Source organism: Gasterosteus aculeatus, chromosome 3 (assembly GCF_964276395.1).
Source record: "Gasterosteus aculeatus chromosome 3, fGasAcu3.hap1.1, whole genome shotgun sequence".
Taxonomy (NCBI): domain Eukaryota; kingdom Metazoa; phylum Chordata; class Actinopteri; order Perciformes; family Gasterosteidae; genus Gasterosteus; species Gasterosteus aculeatus.
The window spans coordinates 10,273,057-10,291,926 of record NC_135690.1 but is presented as its reverse complement, the minus strand read 5'-3'; the positions used below and the strand labels follow the sequence as shown (position 1 = coordinate 10,291,926).

Here is an 18,870-nt window from a genome sequence, read left to right as displayed (position 1 = left end):
ATATGATTCTGAGAAAATGAACAATAATAATTCCTAGGAGTCTCCTTGATGGACTGAATGCTCATAAACCCTGAAGTGGCCGGGTGGAATATATGCCTTCTTTTATTTTATTCAGTTCTATACACCAGAAAATTAGCTTTGCATGCTAGACCTGAAACAAACTGAATCTGTAGATGTTATTGTTCTCTTATGAGACGTGTTATGTGGGCTGTGATTTCACCGACAATGTTGGCCCGAACAGCTGGAGGATTTTCTCTCGCTTAGACCACAGTGTGGGTGAGCCATCTCGGCCCAGCCGCAGCATCGGGTCAGATCCTGAGAAGCGTGTACTGCTTTCCTCTTTAGATCCACCCCATCCACCAAGCCACATCCAGCCACAGCGTACAATGTAGAACAAAAATATCTCTCTAAAGAACTCCAAAGCTTCCCTGCCTCCTAGCTCACATGCTTTCCCATTTAATTATACCCAGGGCTTAAATTTAGCCTGAAAAAAAAAGAACAGTCCATTTTTTATACATTAAGCGAGAAAAGAATATGCACAAGTATTGTAGGACAACAACAAAGAAACTCAAGGGCAGATGGAAAGGCATATTTATTTGCCTTCACATGGCTACAAAGAGACGCAGACTGTTATTGAGTACCACATTTGGAGGTGAAACAGGGGGGATGAAAGGCAATTCTACTTCTTTGTTTTATCGGCCTCTAAAAATAGCACTTGCTGAGGAAGCAGTGAAGCTGAGCTCCAGTCTGCTCTCTTGCTCCCATTTCCTCTTTTCCTGTCCGTTACTCTCTTGCAGACATGAGCAGAATGTAACGTTAATGATGCAGTGGGGTCTCAGCTGTTAAGTTGAGTCCTACATTTGATTTGCTGTTATTTGACATATGGCATGTAGCTTGGACCCAAGGCAGTGTTTGGTGGTCAGTGGGTTTGTGTTGTAAAGAGTCAACTACTGTGCATCCCTCTGCTGAAAGAAGTAACACAGTTTCAGGTTGTAACTCTCTCTCTTTGGAGGGGGCGGGGTATCCAGTTATTATTCACAGCTTTATATATTTGCTATTTTTAAGAGATGAAAATCTAAGACTATGAATTGTTATCTGCCTCTATATATCTTAATATATAAGCAATATCTTGCTTGTTTTACTTCCTCTCTACACACAAAAAATGACAACACGACCCTGCTGTTGCTGAGGCAGGGGATAAAACTGGCTGACACTCGTGTACCAGTATCCAAGAAATTACACAATACCAACAGCCCTGGTACATATTTATCAGTCTTGCCGCTGTCATCGCATCCCTAGCAACCTTGTGTTATTCTCCTGTAGATTAGTTCCTCGCGCCCACACAGATACTGATGTATTCCTTCTATCCTCACATTTATGGAGGGAACTAGTGATAATGTTATTTTATCAAGAACAACTTGTGTTGTAGACATTTGGAAAATTTGATGCTGGACACATATTATTTGACTGTACGTTAAAGTCCAGTATGTACATGTATTATAGAAGCGATCAGTCAATTTACAATGTCCACAGCGGATGGAATCGCATGCTGCAAACAAAGCTTTGGAGAGGAGGAATTTGCTTCACATTTCTTAGCTGGCAGCCAAAACACCCTCACACAGTGGGAGTGATAGAGAACAGATTTTTGTTCCTCCTAGTTTGAGGAGAAAGAATCAAGAGGCAGAATGTGGGAAATCACCCTTGAATGAACTACTACAAATAGAGAATGAGTCGAATCCTCCTAATATTGCTCTAGGTTTTATAAAAATAGGCAATGCATTATAACATACCGTATCAACTGCCATTCATATTGGTGAATATGTTGCTCAAGTTCTTAGACAAGATGGATGGAACTGCAAGGATGTTGTCAAAGGACCAGATGAGCACTGTGAAGAGGGAGGATCAAACAGCTCAGAGGCTGAGGAAGAAGAGGCACAAAGTCAGCGGGCTGCAGTGGTTTAGAGCGCCTGACAAATAATCCATCGCTCAACAACACAGTAAATCAGACAGGGTACCCTATGAGACTTTTATCACCCAATTGCATGCTAAATCTGTACCTCGGCTACATTTTTATTGTCAACTTGGTAAATGCTGGGACATTTTTGCATTAATAAATGATTTGCCTTACAAAACATATATATATATATATGTATATATTTTTTTTTAAAGTTATGGTTGTTCTTTGTTTGTAAGGATGCATGGGATGTCATAAATGAAGAGGGGATATTGCAAGGGGATCTGTGCTCCCAGCAAAGCAAGTTTTTGATAACAGGAAAAAAAGAAAAACACTGCACTGAAAAGTACATACTGCACTCTTGCTGCTGTTGTACTAATTCAAGGCTCCCTAATTAAATTCAAATGTCATGCTATTTCATCATCTCACATCACAATAGGTTGAGGTATTGCCGTCACTTAAACTGCAACTAATTACAGTAAATGTGACTGTGATCCACGACAGAATGACACACAGAATGTTGAAGCTCTGCAGACACTCGTGCAAATCTTTCATAGATCTTACAGAGAATCAGGGCATGAATGTCAGGCAATAATCTTTGTTTGGGAACATTGGATGAGTGAATATGGTTATGGATTATGTACACTGAAAAAAAACACGGTGTAAAACGCATATTGCAACGGTGACGTAAGATTGTTGTTGACTTTACCAGTCTGAATGACCGAGCAAAGGAAAGGGGGCGGGGTGTCATTTAAGCCATGGCTAGTGATGACCGGACAAGCAGAAATGGGGTGTAGTGGGGGATGGGCGAGCACCGTTGTTATGACTAGTGCTTGGCTACGGGACAAACTTCCAGAGGCCCGGGTATACATTGCAACTGCGTCTCATTGGTCGGTTTCAACTAGGAAATGTGGCTCCATTTTGCCGTGAACCTGTCAAACGGACCAGGAGCTCATTTAATTCAACGTTTGAGGGCGACTTTCACCTCAGCAAACCACGAGGTCTTTGAAGAATTAGGTTTGTCACCTAACGTAGCTTGATATCCTAGTAATGCTCGGTACGAGTACTGCTGTTGTGACGTATATTTGTATTTCACAGTAATCTTACATAAGTCACCTATCCCATTTTGCAGTATTTAACAGAGGAGACGGTGAACACATTGCCTTCGTCGGCTCATAACGTGGAGCGTTAAAAAGCGGCGCTTTGGAATAACAGTAGTTACAGGCAGCTCATTTTTGCATGACTGGTCACTCCACCGAGTCGAACGTCTGAAGCCGTTGCTGGGTCTTTACCGCCGGGCTTAAGTTTAAATATTATAACATATCGATAGTTATACATGTGCGTAAAAAGCCGGTCTTGCGATCGATTAAAGAGATAACATGGTCTGAGTTGAACACACGAGCTGTGGAAGATCTCGTCTATTGAAAGGTTTTATCCAAGTAGGTACGAGATTGTAGCAACGCTGTCATTAGCATAGCATGCTAGTGTTAGCAACATAGCTAGCGTGCTAGCAGGTTTAGAAGTGATGTCAAGCTGATTTCACTGTACTCAGAAATGCTGTTTCAAAGAAGCTAACTTTACGTTATTGGAGTCAATTGTTAGCCAAAAACCTGTAAACGCTAAACCATATGGCTTCAATGCACTAGTTTGTCATGGTGTTATTAAATGTGGGTGCCCCGAATCAAATAAATTAAATTCAGCCTATTATCGCCTGACAGCCATGTGTGGTGACCGTTAGCGCCACAACGTGAAACTATGATAACACGCATGTTAGCCTGCGTGCTAACGCCAGGTCACCAAAGTGGAACTAGAGCGTTCCATGTGGCGGTAGATTAATACGTCGATTTAATTTGTCAACGAAGCAAAAAGGGGCAAATATATCGTGTTAACGGGACAATTACCCAGACTAACATGCGCGGATAAAGTGTGTTCCCAGCTCCCCTGTACATCCACTTAGTGACTGTCGGTACAGTAAGTTGACGTTAACGAACAGTAAAGCGGCAAATGAGTGATGCGTTTTACTGAGACCGTGCTGTGATGCATTTGATTGTTTCCCCGGTATAAGAGCGGACATTTGATTGTGACTTGACTTTTAGTTGAAGTCGATCATCTGCTCCGCGCAGCGTGTCTGCTAACGTGCACACTGTAGTTTCTCCAGCCCACCGAGTCGCGCTGTGCGCGGGGGATACATTTCACGTAGCTCTCCATGCTCGCTTGCTTGTTTAGCATCCGGCAGATGACCATGTACTTGCACTTATTCAACCATACCCGTGGAGGGACAGCCGAACCACCACCCCCCCCCCCCCAGCTAAAAAAAAAACACATTTAAAGAAATAGTGGTTAAGACATTACAGTCATTGGCCCCATGGGGGGGGGGGGGGGGGGGGGTACCAGATGTCAGCAACAATTGCAGGCATCAAGCATCTACTATGTGCCAATACCATTTCCGTTTCAATTACTCTACACACAAGACATCAGCACACTTCCCCTGACTGTCTTTCACGTATACATCATGTATTGCACTAATACCCACAGGATGTGTTTGCTTCTTTTGTATTGCTGACCCAGTTTATATTATTGTTCTCCGACATGGCCCCTTTGTTCTCAACACTTTCTGCTCACCCCCCTTTTACCCACATGGACACGCTGGTTCTAACTAAGATAACTTGTCACAGGACTGACAGGTGTATGTGTGTTTGATTTGTCCTATATGCTTCTTCTCCCGCTCAGCCAAGACTGAAACACGTTAACATGAGCAAAAGTGTTCCATGTGTGATGTTCCAAACCATCACACATGGTGGGAAGTTTAAAAATCACTTAAACGAGACTATATAATTGAATTTATCTTACATGTATTTTTTTCTTTTTCTTTATTTAGTGGTAGTAATTACATCATAGATACAGTTGTTTACAGTACTGAAGGGAATAGGCGACATATCGACTGCCCTCTGCATCAGTTGTGATGCCCACTCCAGATTTTTTAGTATAATTCATCTGTTTGAAGCACTCAATTTCTTTTTTTACACTCAGGGGCTGAAAAATTGCTGAGGACTACGGCGCTATGATGCACATCTGAAGACATCACGACCGCATGGGTAATATATTCCACTGTTTAATGTCAAACCCTTTATTTGGTTGCATGCTTGTGTGCTTTTTGAATCACATTGAAATATCTATTGCCTGCATAACTAGTTGTCGGTACAGCTCTTTGAATAGGTCACCGCTTAAAATGTCCCCTTGATAGTAAATGTTGAACCCTGTTTTCAGCAATAAGCTGAGGAAATGTGACTTGGTTGAAAGAGCGAAATCTCTGTCAGTGTATCAACAACATCGAGACGGACCAAAACTGATCAGTGGTATTTCTTTGTCATTTTGAGATCATAATGTTAACTCTTTGGCAAGTATGATAATTATACAAACTATAAAGCTTATATATTACATTTTAGAGGGATTTCATTTTGACACTGAGGTTGTCTGTGATTGTGTTGAGTTCTGCGAATGAGGCCATATGTGGCATTGTAATCGAACAGCGCCATGATTTATTTTTTTTGCTGCAAAATTATTTTTTTTAATTATTATTTTTTATTAAATGCATTCTGGATCACGTATTTACCTGCACTTGATACTCTGTTAAATGTTTAGCGGTGGCTAAACATTTTTCCGTGACAAAGTTTCCGTGCTTGAAAAGAGAACCAGAAATTAATACATTTTTGAATAAATTTCAAACTAAATTTGATTAATACTTTTTTACACTTGTACAAGATGGTACCAACCATCCCACCCGAATCAACAATAACTATACTGATCCTACCCTAAACAACATTTAAAGTAGGGTTAACTGTTCTGGTAAAATATATAATATTTTGTTAGAATTACATTATGTAGAAAAATGTCTGGCATTTATGGTCAACAGACGTTCGGTCATCGTTCGGGTAGCAGGGTTTTTAGAAACATGAGCCTACGAGCCATCAGGACCCTGAATCCCGACAGCTGGTATGCTTCTACTAGAGTCCACGCCTCTTGGTGCAGTTGGTCTTGGACCTCAGCCTCTGGGAAACTGCAGGAGACATGTTGACTTTTCAGCAGGCTGGCGTATTGGAAACAGTCCTCCGTCCAGACCCCTTGTTTATTTCCACAGTCCCATTTCAACAGTGCGGGTTCTGCATAAATGAATGAGGAGCCCAGATGCAAGCGCTGTAGAATCTATTATTGCTGAGGTTTAAAACCCATTTATTCTGGACATTTTGGTCCAAACTTCCCAGCATGCTTTGCCAAGACAGCTGATAATTATTCCCAGTTGTAGGTTAATGAATGGAAACTGGTGCCCTGCCGAGTGCTAGAAGGCTTCGGTAGCCAAAACATTACCATGCACCAGATAGATCACAGCTTGCCTTGTTCTGCATCTCTGTATGGAAATTGCAAGATCTAGGTCAAGCGAGGTGATATTTGATCTTCTTCCTCTTCTCTCTTTTCACAGTGTGTGCCAGTTTGTTAGTGAGCTCGTAGTGTAACACCATAGTGTGTGTGTGTGTGTGTGTGTGTGTGTGTGTGTGTGTGTGTGCCTGTACTTTCCTCTGCTCTTTGGCACAGTGCCCCTGCGTATAACATATCATCTTTAACTATCATTACCTTGCTTACTACTCAAACCTTTTCTCAGCTGTTCTTAGGTGTTTAACACTACCAAAGCTTAATTAAGCAAGATTCCCTCTCTGTGGTTGGCTTTTACAGGCTCGTATCCTATGCTGACCCAATGGTTTAATCACCAGGACTAAAAATGAGCATAAGCAGTGATGAAGTCAATTTCCTGGTTTACAGATACCTGCAAGAATCAGGTAAGTCATTTTTTAGGTAAATCTCTGTTGTATTTACTTTTTAAATATTTAGAATGCAACATTGTGCAGTTCTGCTCCTGACTTTTTGTAATTGATCTTTGACACCATCCTACCTTCCCAATCACCCGTGCCTCCTCAAGGCTTCTCCCACTCAGCATTCACCTTCGGCATAGAGAGCCACATCAGCCAGTCCAACATCAATGGAGCCCTTGTGCCCCCTGCTGCCCTCATCTCCATCATCCAGAAGGGCCTGCAGTATGTGGAGGCTGAAGTCAGCATCAATGAGGTCAAGCTCCCTCTCTACACTGTTCACTACTAATGACTGTAGCGCCACAACACGTTGGCAAGAAGTGGTGCCCCGTCAGCTTTATTTTGACTCCAGAACGCTCTCTGGATTGAACGTTGTTTCTGAATTGGTGGATGATCTTCAGGATAATGAATATAAATATGTTGCCTCTGTAGGATGGGACCTTATTTGACGGGCGGCCCATCGAGTCGCTGTCTCTGATCGACGCCGTAATGCCAGATGTGGTCCAGACCAGGCAGCAGGCCTACAGGGACAAGCTGGCCCAGCAGCAGCAGCAGCAGCAGCAGCAGGCGGCCGGCAGCGGGACGGGGCCTCAGGGAAGCACCAAGAACGGAGAGCCTGCTGCCAACGGGGAGGAGAACGGATCCCACGCCTTGGCCAGTAAGCTAGCCCATGATTGTGAACACTGACTGTATCAGCTCCTTATCAAAGGGTTGGTGTTCTTGTGCTCTGTGGAGGGAATAGTCATCCAAAATCAAGGAATGATTCTTACTCAGAATTATACACTTTTTTGTTTAACGCTTTAATATTATCAAATTCATGTTGATAAGATTTGGTGTAAACTGTTTAACTCCATTATTGGCATTAATTCTGTTATAATCTTCGCAAACGCCATTTGGTTTATTCTGCAGACTGTTGATAAAAGGTGTGGTGATAAATAACATCACTGAAAGAAAAGGAAACATTGTTATTTTTGTCAGTCTAATAAACAAAAGACCTGAGTTCTACAAAGACGGGCTGTGTTGTATAAAAGTACATAGCAAAGTATATTTGAAGTAGCGTGCAGTAAGATAAACCAATGGGGCGTCTTGCGGGTTGTTTTCGCTTGACGGCTGCAGTAAAAACATTTGGATTTATTTTTTTTGTAAACGCTCTGTGGGTTGCCTGATATTACTCAAAGCTACAATGGTGTTTTCCTGAAACTGGCACATGTGTTTCCTCGTGGTCTGGTCCTTCCTGTTTTTACTCACTTTTTCCCTGAACATACTTTGTTTGTTTGTTTTAGCGTAAAAAGGAAAAAATGGGGTCTGGTTGTTTTTTCCTCAAAACCACCTAACGGGCTGTAATCAAAATAACGCGCTGAGCCTCAGAATCCCATTACACAGAGCGCTGAGGGATGGATTCAGGTTCGTTTGTGCTAAAGACGGGTCCAGCATTGGCTTACTGCCATGCAGTGTCCTACATGGGCTCCATAACGTGAATAGTGGCTATTTATTTGGACACGCCGCGGCTTACTATAACCACTCTTAGTCATGCAATAACAAGAACACCGTGCTCCTAAAATCCGCAACTGTTGGGTATTCAAGCTGGTTTACACTCTGAACATGGTTGTTGAGCCATGTCGAGAACCAGCTCCTCTGCCATCCTGCTGGGGAATTGCTCCGGTTCGTAGGAAATCGGATGATGTCAGACTTTCCCCATGAGTCTCTGCTGGGGCTTAAATAGTTTTTTGTTCATACACTTAGCCGTAAAGAAAAAGTGGGCCAGAAAAGTAGGAAAACGCTGGCTATTACTTTTAAATTGAATAATCTATTGTTAATCAAATCTTAATAATACGCCATAATCCTCCTCATCTTCGTAACGATAGCTCATGTATTCCGTTGTTTGGTAACCTTTCTGTAGATCACCACTCTGAGATGATGGAGGTGGACAGGGACGTGGAAATCCCGCAAAGCAAAGCCATGGTGCTGAGAGGACACGAATCCGAAGTCTTTATCTGCGCCTGGAACCCAGTGAACGACCTCCTCGCCTCCGGGTCAGTAGCTCCACCTCATCCATCGCTTCGCTGGTCATAACGCACGCTCCCTGGTTAAGAATATTGTGGGAACATGTTGTTCCTACAGAGACAGTTGACAATGAATGCATTATTGTCTTAATGCAGGAAGTGAGTAAAGTTATTAGCATTTTTTTACATTTAGTAGTAATGTGGTTTTAATGACATTCTACTCCAGTTTCTGGCCAAGAGTAGGCTTATTTATCCTATTTAACATAAAATGACCTCCGTGAGTTAAAGTAAAATATTCATTACTGGTCATTTAGCTGATTATCTGAACATGTATTATTGTCTTCTTCGGGGACAACAGGTTTGGGAGAGTGAGCCTTTTTTGTGAGTCCTTCTTCTTTGTTGACTCAAGTCATTGGTTTTTTGTACACTAATTTGGCTGCTCAATAGTGGACTTGAGGAGCCACCTGTGCGAAAGTTTGTTTTCATTCATCATCTTTAACAACCCAGACTATTTCCTCTGTCTTAAGCAAAACCAGACAAGTTGCTTCAAGAGGAGGGTTCTGTTCACTCTACTGCTTTTCACTGCATCCTCCTTTTGTTGTGGAGGGTCAAAGCAAGCAAAATGCACAAGTCCCCATATCGAAACAGATCTCCATGCTGGTGACTCGCACACTAGGTGGAAACTCGTGGCTTCAGATTATTTTTTTAATTTTATTTTTCAACCAAACAAAAGAACAGAGTTGGCACAAAAACAAGAGCTCGGCTATATCACAGTCAACCAAAGACTCTTCAAAATACAGACATTTTGACCAATGAAAGATTAGCATAGAAAAATGAAACCCATCGATATAAGATGTCTCATCCCGAGCGGGACAGCAGCAGCAGCAGTCCGTCCGCTGCTGCACACCAACGTCTTTTTTCACTGTAATTGATAAATAAATGTCACAAGTCTTTCCACGTGGTGTTCTACAAAAAGGTCAAGTGTTGGTCTCCGATGTTCGAAGACCGCGGAGAGAGTCGGTGTGAAGCGTCACTCCTAACAGCCAAACCCTTCAGAGCAAACGTACCCGATCACATGCGGAAACCAATTCACAGGAGAGCGCAATAAGAACCCTCACGCGGGAATTCACTGCCCATCAATGATGTAAACAGGGAGGAATGGAGCTGAAGCAAATGTTCCACACAACTTTTTTTAATCAGATTTAAAAGTCAGTTGTTGACTAAAAGAAGTTATTGGTGGACATTGGAGATACAAGTGGAAATTTGTCTGATGACTTTTCTGATGACTAAAAAAATGTCAATCACCATAATCCAAAACGAAGTTTATTGTAATCCAGAACATCAATTAGTTCACAGCACATGGACCAATTTGTATTATCATTATTAGTAGTTTGTATTTAACTTTTCCAAACAACAAATGAGGAACTTATCCAGCAGGCCTGCTTCTCCGCATCAGCACACCTCAACAAAGTTCCGTTAGGGGCCGTACAGTTAATGAGTTTTGTGCTTGTAAAACTTCTTTCTCCTTTTTCCTCAACAGATGATGTGAAAAGGTTTGATAGGGATTTAAAAAGATTTTGGATTTGATACTGGGTTCAGGTTCCATAAAATGCTTTCAAACCTCAACCCTACTAAAGAGCAGCGATGGTCAGTTTTATATCACTTTCAGTACGGATTATGAGAGTCGAAGCCATGTTAGCGGCCTAATGGTGTGTGTCTGTGTGTGTGTGTGTGTGTGTGTGTGTGTGTGTGTGTGTGCGTTCACAGGTCCGGGGACTCGACAGCACGAATCTGGAACCTGATTGAGAACAGTACGGGCGGGTCCACTCAGCTGGTTCTGAGGCACTGCATACGGGAAGGGGGTCAGGACGTACCCAGCAACAAAGACGTCACCTCACTTGACTGGAATGTGAGTGTGTGTGTGTGTGTGTGGGTGTGGGTGTGGGGGTTTGAACCGTCGATGTGTTACGTCTGTTCCACTGAGGGCAGTTCTAGTAAGAGAGTGGGGGGGGGGGGGGGGGGACCCCTTCTGCTTGGAAGGCATTCCGTCTTCCAGATATATGGGGGTTCCAGATAACTCCCACGGGGAGGGGGGCTTTTAATGCTGCTCAGCTGCAAACTTTTTTTTATCTGACCTGTACAAGTCAGTTCTCAACAGCAAATCAGCTCCGTTTCTTGTCTTTAATTAACTACTTCCATCTTCATGTTTCTCCTTGATGAAGTGCCATTTAACAGTAACGCTCGGCCAAATTCGTATGTAAATAAAAACTGAGAAAGATGCATGTAGCTTGAAACTGATGTGACTTGAAACTCTGTCCTTGTCTCAGAGCGAGGGGACGCTGCTAGCAACGGGCTCGTACGATGGCTTTGCTAGAATATGGACAAAAGACGGTAAGACCAGCGGGTTGCCAGGACGCACGGACGATGAAGTGCTTCTGCTCACTTCCTACGCTGTGCTAAATGTGTAATATTTTCAGGTAACCTGGCCAGTACTTTGGGTCAGCATAAAGGGCCGATATTTGCACTCAAGTGGAACAAGAAAGGAAACTTCATCCTCAGTGCTGGCGTAGACAAGGTAAGGCTCACTGATTTAAGATTTGGATTTTTAGAAGAATGAGTTTGCCAAAGGATTTTTTGGGTCACTTTTTGCTTATTTTGAATTACCACTGTAAAGGAAACTAAAAGTGTGACATTATAACACTGTGTTAAAGAGGGATGTAACACCTGGATGGTTCTTAAATATGATATATGACTGACTGGAGTGTGGAATTATTCAAAAATGTGGGAGAAAATTACCAGTAATTAGAATAACGTATTTTACCAACGTCCCAAAGAATATTCAACCGATAAGAATTCAATGTAAACTGTCAAAAATGATAAATGCTACCTTTTCACCTCGTTGTCATCTATTGGTTATTTGCATAAAAACACACTGTGCAAATGATTAGGAACTAAATGATTGTATTTTATTTTGATAAATGGTATAATGAATCAAAAATTATTTAAGGGTTAGTAGTTAAACAGGGTGTTTTTAATTGTTATGTCTGTTTCATACAGCGGTGGAATCATCTTTTTTAAACAACTATATTTACTCAAATATCACCAAAATCTCCCTTAGGAGGATTACGACTTTTTGAAAACAAGAGCTGTTTTTCATTGTTGGTTTTCTTTGCAATCATTTTTTTAACCTTCAAGGAGACACAGCTGTTCCATTCATTACTAATATTGAACCGAAAAATATTGTGGGAGCAAAGTCATCTGGTTTTTGATAATGCATCTTTAAAAATATGCAGTGTTTTGAAAATAGCAGTAACAATGAGAAATAATCTATCGTGTGTAAAAATGTTGATGGATAATCCTTTTGAGCGTGACAGCCCTCTGAATGGGAACTGGAAGGTGAGGCACAATCTGTCTCCACTTCAAGAGAAACATCACAGTAATGTCTCACTTGCGCTCTAATTTAGTACTATTGAATTAGTTTTATTGACACCTGAATAAAAACATCTAAATTCAATAATACCTCAACTTTATTTATTGTCAGTTTTTCAATTGACACTAGATGAATTCATTAATACATAGTATAATAATACAAACATTATGTTAAGTCTTTGATCTTTCACGTAAAAAATAAATGCTGCATTTTAAAAACATAAAGCTTAAAATGTAGTACTTCATTTTTTAAATCTGTATCTTGCTGCTGCTTTCAATCCAATCCAATTGTGAAGTGAAAGATAGCGTGCCTGGCTTTTTATTTTCTGTGACCTCGTTTTGGATGCGAGTGTGTACGTTTTCTCAAAAGATCAGCTGCTTCACATTGCAGCTTTTAATAATCTCTGAACAAATGAGACACAGATTTATTTCGAAAGGCCTTGCAGAGAATGGACGGCCGGTTCCTGTTTGACAGCGTTGGTCTGGCTTTTGTTTTCTTATTATTGTGAAATAACTTCCATGGTGCCCTTCTCCGACTAATCAGCCTCTCCTAACGTGGCTCCATTAGTGATGCGTATCGGGAGGCGCATTTGAGTAGCTGGTGTGTCATTAAAACGCATGCGATCGGTACGAGTTTCCTTCGTGCCGAGTGCCGGCGGAGCTGAAAAGCTGCAAATGGAAGCTCTGCGTGGACGTGCTCGAAGGGTCCGTCCTCAGTAGATCCCTGCACGTAGGGCTCCTGGTACATTCCCAGATGTTACAGACTGACGGGCTACAGAGCCAGACAGGCCCACCTCCTGTGTCCAATGTGGCCATCTAGTGTACACAAATATATTTGCATGCGCAGAGTCACCTTGAGCTTTCATCTGAATGCTAAAAAGCTGAAGGCTGTGAGGCATGAAAATGTGTGTGTGATATGTTACCGTCACCGTGTAACTCGCTCCCATTGTTCAGGTCAACTGGTGTTGAATAAGAGCATCCTCTTCTATGTTGTATGTCTGTGTTTTTATTCAATTCATGACATGAACGTTACTGGTTTAGTATTAATAATGAAAATGTCCTCCTCCACACAGACAACAATTATTTGGGACGCCCACACAGGAGAGGCAAAACAACAATTCCCTTTCCACTCCGGTGAGTGATGGGAGTCCTTGTGCAGTCTAGACGGATTTGGTTTTGCTGAGATCATATTGATGATAGTCTCATATCATTTAATTAAGCTTAACTGATCTGGCCGCAAGCCATATTCAGCCAAACTTTTCTTTACACACTTTAGTACAACGGCTCTGCCTTTTCAAGAATGGTCAACGTGAATTCCCAGACCCGACGTGGCAGTACGAAAACTAGTGTCAGGCTGTGATATTGGTTACGTCTTTTGTCCTCGTGCTCCTTCTCCGCACACCACACTGCTGCAGCAGCTCTAAGCTGTGCCTCTGCCTCCCTGCAGCGCCCGCTCTGGACGTGGACTGGCAGAGCAACAACACGTTTGCCTCCTGCAGCACGGACATGTGCATCCATGTGTGTAAGCTGGGTCAGGACCGGCCTGTCAAGACTTTCCAGGGACACACGGTGAGACGGAACAATATGGATTCTGGCATTGACTCACGAAAGCTTCTGATGAAAGATAATTAATGCCCTTAAGGTGTATTTATTCTTAAGTCTAACAAGGACCCTAAGAGGAAAGTCCCTCACTTACTGGGAGGCATTGGCTTATAAACCTCTTAGTAGAGGAAGTGCATTTATTATATCACGTACCGGTCCAGTTGCTTTGTACTGTTTTGTAACTGAAATCTTGCTCACTAGAATGAGGTGAACGCCATCAAGTGGGATCCCACTGGCAGCTTGCTGGCCTCCTGCTCCGATGACATGACACTAAAGGTCAGTGCGATTATCGTGCACATGTAGCTGCATCAAGCGTGCCGACGGACGTGGTGATAAAAGCCGGTCTCTTCTCCGGTTTAGATCTGGAGCATGAAGCAGGACTTGTGCGTCCACGACCTCCAGGCCCACAGTAAAGAAATCTACACCATCAAGTGGAGCCCCACAGGCCCTGGGACCAACAATCCCAGCGCCAACCTCATGCTGGCCAGGTAGGGCACACAGCGGTACCCGAGCATCTTAAGGAACAAACCGTATGTTACAGCTGAGAGATCCGTAGCCTCCCGTTCCATAATCCCAACCTCGCCGATCCTAAACTCCTAACGTGTCAGAGCAGGAGTGGCAAACTGACCGTGACAATCGTGTTATTACTGAAAGACACAAGTATGCTATTGTATCGGATTGGGAGGTAATTGATACTTGTTAGTGTATCAACTGATTCACATGATAAAGCGAGAAGGGCGAGCCGTTCAGATCCGTATGTTGGTTCCCTCAGCTCGTTCTTCGCTCTGTTCCGTCTCTCAGTGCATCGTTCGACTCCACTGTGCGTCTGTGGGACGTGGAGCGCGGCGTGTGCATCCACACTCTGACCCGCCACCAGGAGCCCGTCTACAGCGTGGCCTTCAGTCCCGACGGCCGGCACCTCGCCAGCGGCTCCTTTGACAAGTGTGTCCACATCTGGAACACTCAGGTCCGGGGAAATGCTTTCAAAATCTAACCACATTTTACCACAGCCCAAATGACTGGACACACTTTACATGAATACAAGGGCGGAATATATTTCATTGCTGATATGTGTATGTGTGTGTGTTTCCTCAGACGGGTGCTTTAGTTCACAGCTACCGGGGGACCGGAGGAATCTTCGAAGTGTGCTGGAACGCCACGGGGGACAAAGTGGGAGCGAGCGCGTCGGACGGATCGGTGAGTTCTTCCCGCGGGCTCCGCCTCTCGCTGCTCCACAGCATTGTGTCAGACTGTCGTCCTCTCTGTTCTTGCAGGTCTGCGTGTTGGACCTGAGGAAATGACACTCGTGAGGGGGCAGCAGTGGACCGACTACGAATGTGTACATAGCCAAAATGAGGGACTGCCCCTGCCTGTGCGCCACACTGCTGCAGTCAGATGCCGTCACTATGTACACAAAAGAACCACACCGTCGCCACACACAGTTCATATGCACAAGCATCAGGTCTGTACGGACACCTGTGCAAGCCGTCTCTGTAACTGTGCAAACGTGTCGGACCCATCACGTGCGAACCAAAACGTTAGGATTCTTCTTGCTTTCCTGTTTTATGTCCTTTGTACCAGAATTCTAAAGATGTGTTCTTCTGTTGGTGTGTGCATATTGCATATGTCAGCATTTGATGTCCTGTGCACATTATTGTTTTGGATTTGACTGATCTCTGCAGGTTTTTTATTACTGTACATGTGGGGCGGGAGAGGAGGGGGAGGAGGGGGCAATTATTGTCTTTTACAATGGTTGTTCAAAGCTGTTTATCAGATCAGTTCATCAATAATGCAGATGTATGGCTGAGAAGATGGAATTAGTTTCTCATTTTATGGGCTCTTTTTTATCTAACATGTCCGAGTCACAATTGAGATTTTTCAACAAAGTTTAAAACAGTTAATAAAAGGCTGAACTGTCCTTTGTTTTTGCAACTATCCTTCAGAAATGTTTTTCAGGTGTGCCCAATTCATCAGGTCAATATAGAGCGCTAAAGAACTCCCATAAAAAAAGATCTTTGTAACTGGTCTCTCAGTCTGCTGGCCAGAAAGACACCAACTCCGATGTGAAGTCACCTTCCAGCGTCCGGCAGCAAACTCGCCCTGGTTGGGTCTCGAGCTCGTGATCAGACGGCCGCCCTGTTCTTGTGTCCGTAGTGAGGCGACGAGCCAAAGGAGAATCGTGCCCTGTGGGGAGGGAGAGGGAGGGAGGGGGGACAGCAGGTCTATAACCGCTCGCATCCATCTGATGTGAACAAATAAGTCGTAATTGTGCTTGTTTCCTGTATTAATGACTGGTTGCTAACTAATGCTGAATGATGACCCGACTGCGCCGTGCTAATCGTGTCCTGTTCCCCCGCGTGCTCATTAAACATCAGGCTTGAGTTTCACTTCCCGGCCGGAGTTTGTTTCCCAGTTGGTCCAGCAGTCCAGTCGTTGCCCGTCGGCCGATGCAGGCAGCGGTGGCACTTTTGTTAGTGTTCTTGAGGCACGTCTGCTTGTTGAATAGCAGAATATGACTCAAAGTAACATGGCATCAGCATGTAATTCTATATATTGTATCTGAATATATTTGTGGGTTCACGGGTGAGACTTTTGTGCGCCAATGGAGGCTTTTAAAGTTACTTCACGCTTGAAATGGAGAATCTGAGGTTTTTCTTGTTGGTTGTGACCATGAGGAATGTTTTTTTTCAAATAAACTAAGATTAAAGTCATAGGAACGAATGCGGAGAGAAATCCTCTTTGAAGTTTTCTTTGCTTTTATTCAAGCCGTCATGGACGCGTCTCATTGAAAGATGAATCTGCAGAAAGTGTCTGACCTCTAAGAAGACAACTTTATGGCATTCCATGTCTAATCTCTCAGCCCTGACGACTAATGGCTTAACGCACGCACACACACACACACACACACACACACACACACACACACCCCGTCAGTTACTTGTGTTGGAAGGTTTTGTACTGAAGTTAGAGTATTTTGAAGTTTGCTTACCACAGTCAGCAGTGATTGGATCGTACTACAAAGACACTATTTCCAATGACATCTATGACGGTGGAAAGGTATTTTATAACATTTTGTTTTTAGATGATAAGTGTTTACACGGCTTTCAGGTGTGTGTTTGCTACTTTGTGCCGCTTCGGAAAGTACTAACCTTATTCTATCTTTGCTACGTCAGAGACCCCTTGAAGGTTTTGTACTTCTCAAAACTTTTGTAATGATTTATTTGTAGCTACGTACACAAGATGAAAAACTGTAATGAAATCTGGATTTAATTGTCATTGTATTATCACAGAACATGTAAATACCAACTTCTTTTTGTTGCTTGGCCTTTGGCCTCACCGATGTTGTACTTTCTCTTTCTCTCTCACACATGGCTGCAGTCTGCAGCCTCCTGAACTGACTGTTCTCAACATCACTCAGATTTCAGAAGGTCTATAATAAAATCTATTTTGATAATAATGTGTTTGCTTTTTCTTCCTTGGTGTCTTCATCGAAGGAGTTCTTGAATCACCAGTTTTTCTGTGTAGATTTTGTGGCTGACAGGACTTCAGCGGTTGTTCGCTGCTTCGTCCATCGTTTTGTTCCAGATAAATGTTTCTTAAATAACACATTTTTGGATTGATTGCCATTGAATGTACATTGGTGTTACCTAGAAGACAAAGACCCCCGGCTTTGGCTTTCTCTTCACTGTTAATTGCAAACCTATAAGTCAAACATTTGGCCTGGAGTTTTTACATATGAAAACTCATGCAAGTATGTCTATAATGGTTCAATGCGCAATGCAACGACCACTTTTCTGTATCGAAGATATAAAAAAAATGAAAGTGTATATATATTTTATATCATTTTTCTGTGTACCCAAAGACGCTTTACAATGTAAAAGGGAAAAGTACAGATAATAGAAATCGACAGAAACTAGAAAAAAGAAATCAACGTGGATTGGGAGGAGGTCTAAGAGGTAGGAAGGTGTCAGGTTGTTTAGGGCTTTCTAGGTGATGAGTAATATTTTGAAGTCTACCCTGTATTTTACCGGGAGCCAGTGGAGGTTGCATAGGACCGGGGTGATGTGAGCAGTCGAGCGGCAGAGTTCTGCACATATTGGAGTTTGGTGAGGATTTTGTTACAGTAGTCAAGTCTGGAGGTTATGAGGGCAGAGATGAGAATGTCGGTGGTGGCAGATGGAGAGGGAGGCCTTGAGCCGTGCAATGTTCCTAAGGTGGAAGAACGCAGTCTTGGTGATGTGGGTGTCATGCGGTAGGAAAGAAATGGGTCGATGATGATACCGAGGTTGCGGAGCAGGCAGGAGGGGGGGACGATGGAGCCATCAATGTTGAGAGAGACGGTCTGGGCTGAGCGGATGAGGGTGGGAGGGCCGACGATGAGTGTTTCAGATTTATTGCAGTTGAGTTTGAGTTACTATTGGCTGCTACGTTCCTTATTTTCCATTCCGTTTGTTTTTGCTCAAGGCTGTTTTTGCAGGCCTAGTAGATAGGGAGTTCCTTCCTGAGGGAGAGGAAAGTCCTCTTTTTCATCCTGCTTCTCAGTTGTCAGCTGCTAGAAGTTCATCGGAACAGGAACTCAAACTACGGGAATATAAATTCCAGGAGTGTAAACTGCAATATCGAACGGCTAAATTAAGGGTTGAGAGAGAAAATCGAAGTGTCAAAGAAAAGGAGATTGCAAAAGAAATTGAAATTAAGAAATTGGAGGTTGATTTTGACTTGAGAGAACTGGAATATGAAGCGGTTGAAAAGGACAGACAGAGGGAGTGCGAGGAACGCCAGTTCGAGTTACGCAAGCTGGAGTTGGAATTGGCCACAAAAAGTCTTTCCATCACTGCACCAGTTCCTTCAGCTGATTCATTGCAAGGCTCGCAGCCTTCTTCTCCTGTTCGCTCGCCTCTTCATGCTGCTTCTGCACCTTTGACGTTCCTTATTCCTTATTTTCCATCTCGTTTGTTTTTGTTATGTTGCCGGACCCTAGCAGGGAACATAACACCATGATTATATGTCAGTGAGACAG

General features: G+C 43.1%; 1 protein-coding gene across 3 annotated transcripts; it reads left to right on the top strand.

The window, feature by feature from the left end:
* The first annotated feature begins 2,728 nt into the window (after positions 1-2,728).
* On the top strand, positions 2,729-17,307 carry tbl1xr1b (TBL1X/Y related 1b). 3 transcript variants are annotated; one of them, XM_040171610.2, is made up of 16 exons: positions 2,729-2,971; positions 4,985-5,049; positions 6,683-6,786; positions 6,927-7,072; positions 7,249-7,474; positions 8,717-8,849; positions 10,587-10,728; positions 11,147-11,210; positions 11,297-11,394; positions 13,322-13,382; positions 13,696-13,817; positions 14,052-14,126; positions 14,211-14,338; positions 14,652-14,817; positions 14,946-15,047; positions 15,125-17,307. In XM_040171610.2, exons 3-16 carry the CDS (start codon positions 6,729-6,731, stop codon positions 15,149-15,151), a joined length of 1,548 nt encoding a protein of 515 aa, XP_040027544.2. In that variant the 5' UTR covers positions 2,729-2,971; positions 4,985-5,049; positions 6,683-6,728; the 3' UTR covers positions 15,152-17,307. The 3 variants fall into 3 exon arrangements, with proteins under 3 accessions (XP_040027544.2, XP_040027543.2, XP_040027545.2); XM_040171609.2 differs by having other exon boundaries at positions 2,751-3,393; XM_040171611.2 differs by having other exon boundaries at positions 2,751-3,397.
* The last annotated feature ends 1,563 nt before the right edge of the window (positions 17,308-18,870 follow it).

Bases quoted from the DNA above. Each gene is read 5' to 3' on its own strand.
- tbl1xr1b (XM_040171610.2), top strand. From the start codon at position 6,729: ATGAGCATAAGCAGTGATGAAGTCAATTTCCTGGTTTACAGATACCTG. The intron at 10,729-11,146 runs GTGAGTGTGTGT...TCCTTGTCTCAG, and splicing joins TCACCTCACTTGACTGGAAT to AGCGAGGGGACGCTGCTAGC. The intron at 11,211-11,296 runs GTAAGACCAGCG...TAATATTTTCAG, and splicing joins TAGAATATGGACAAAAGACG to GTAACCTGGCCAGTACTTTG.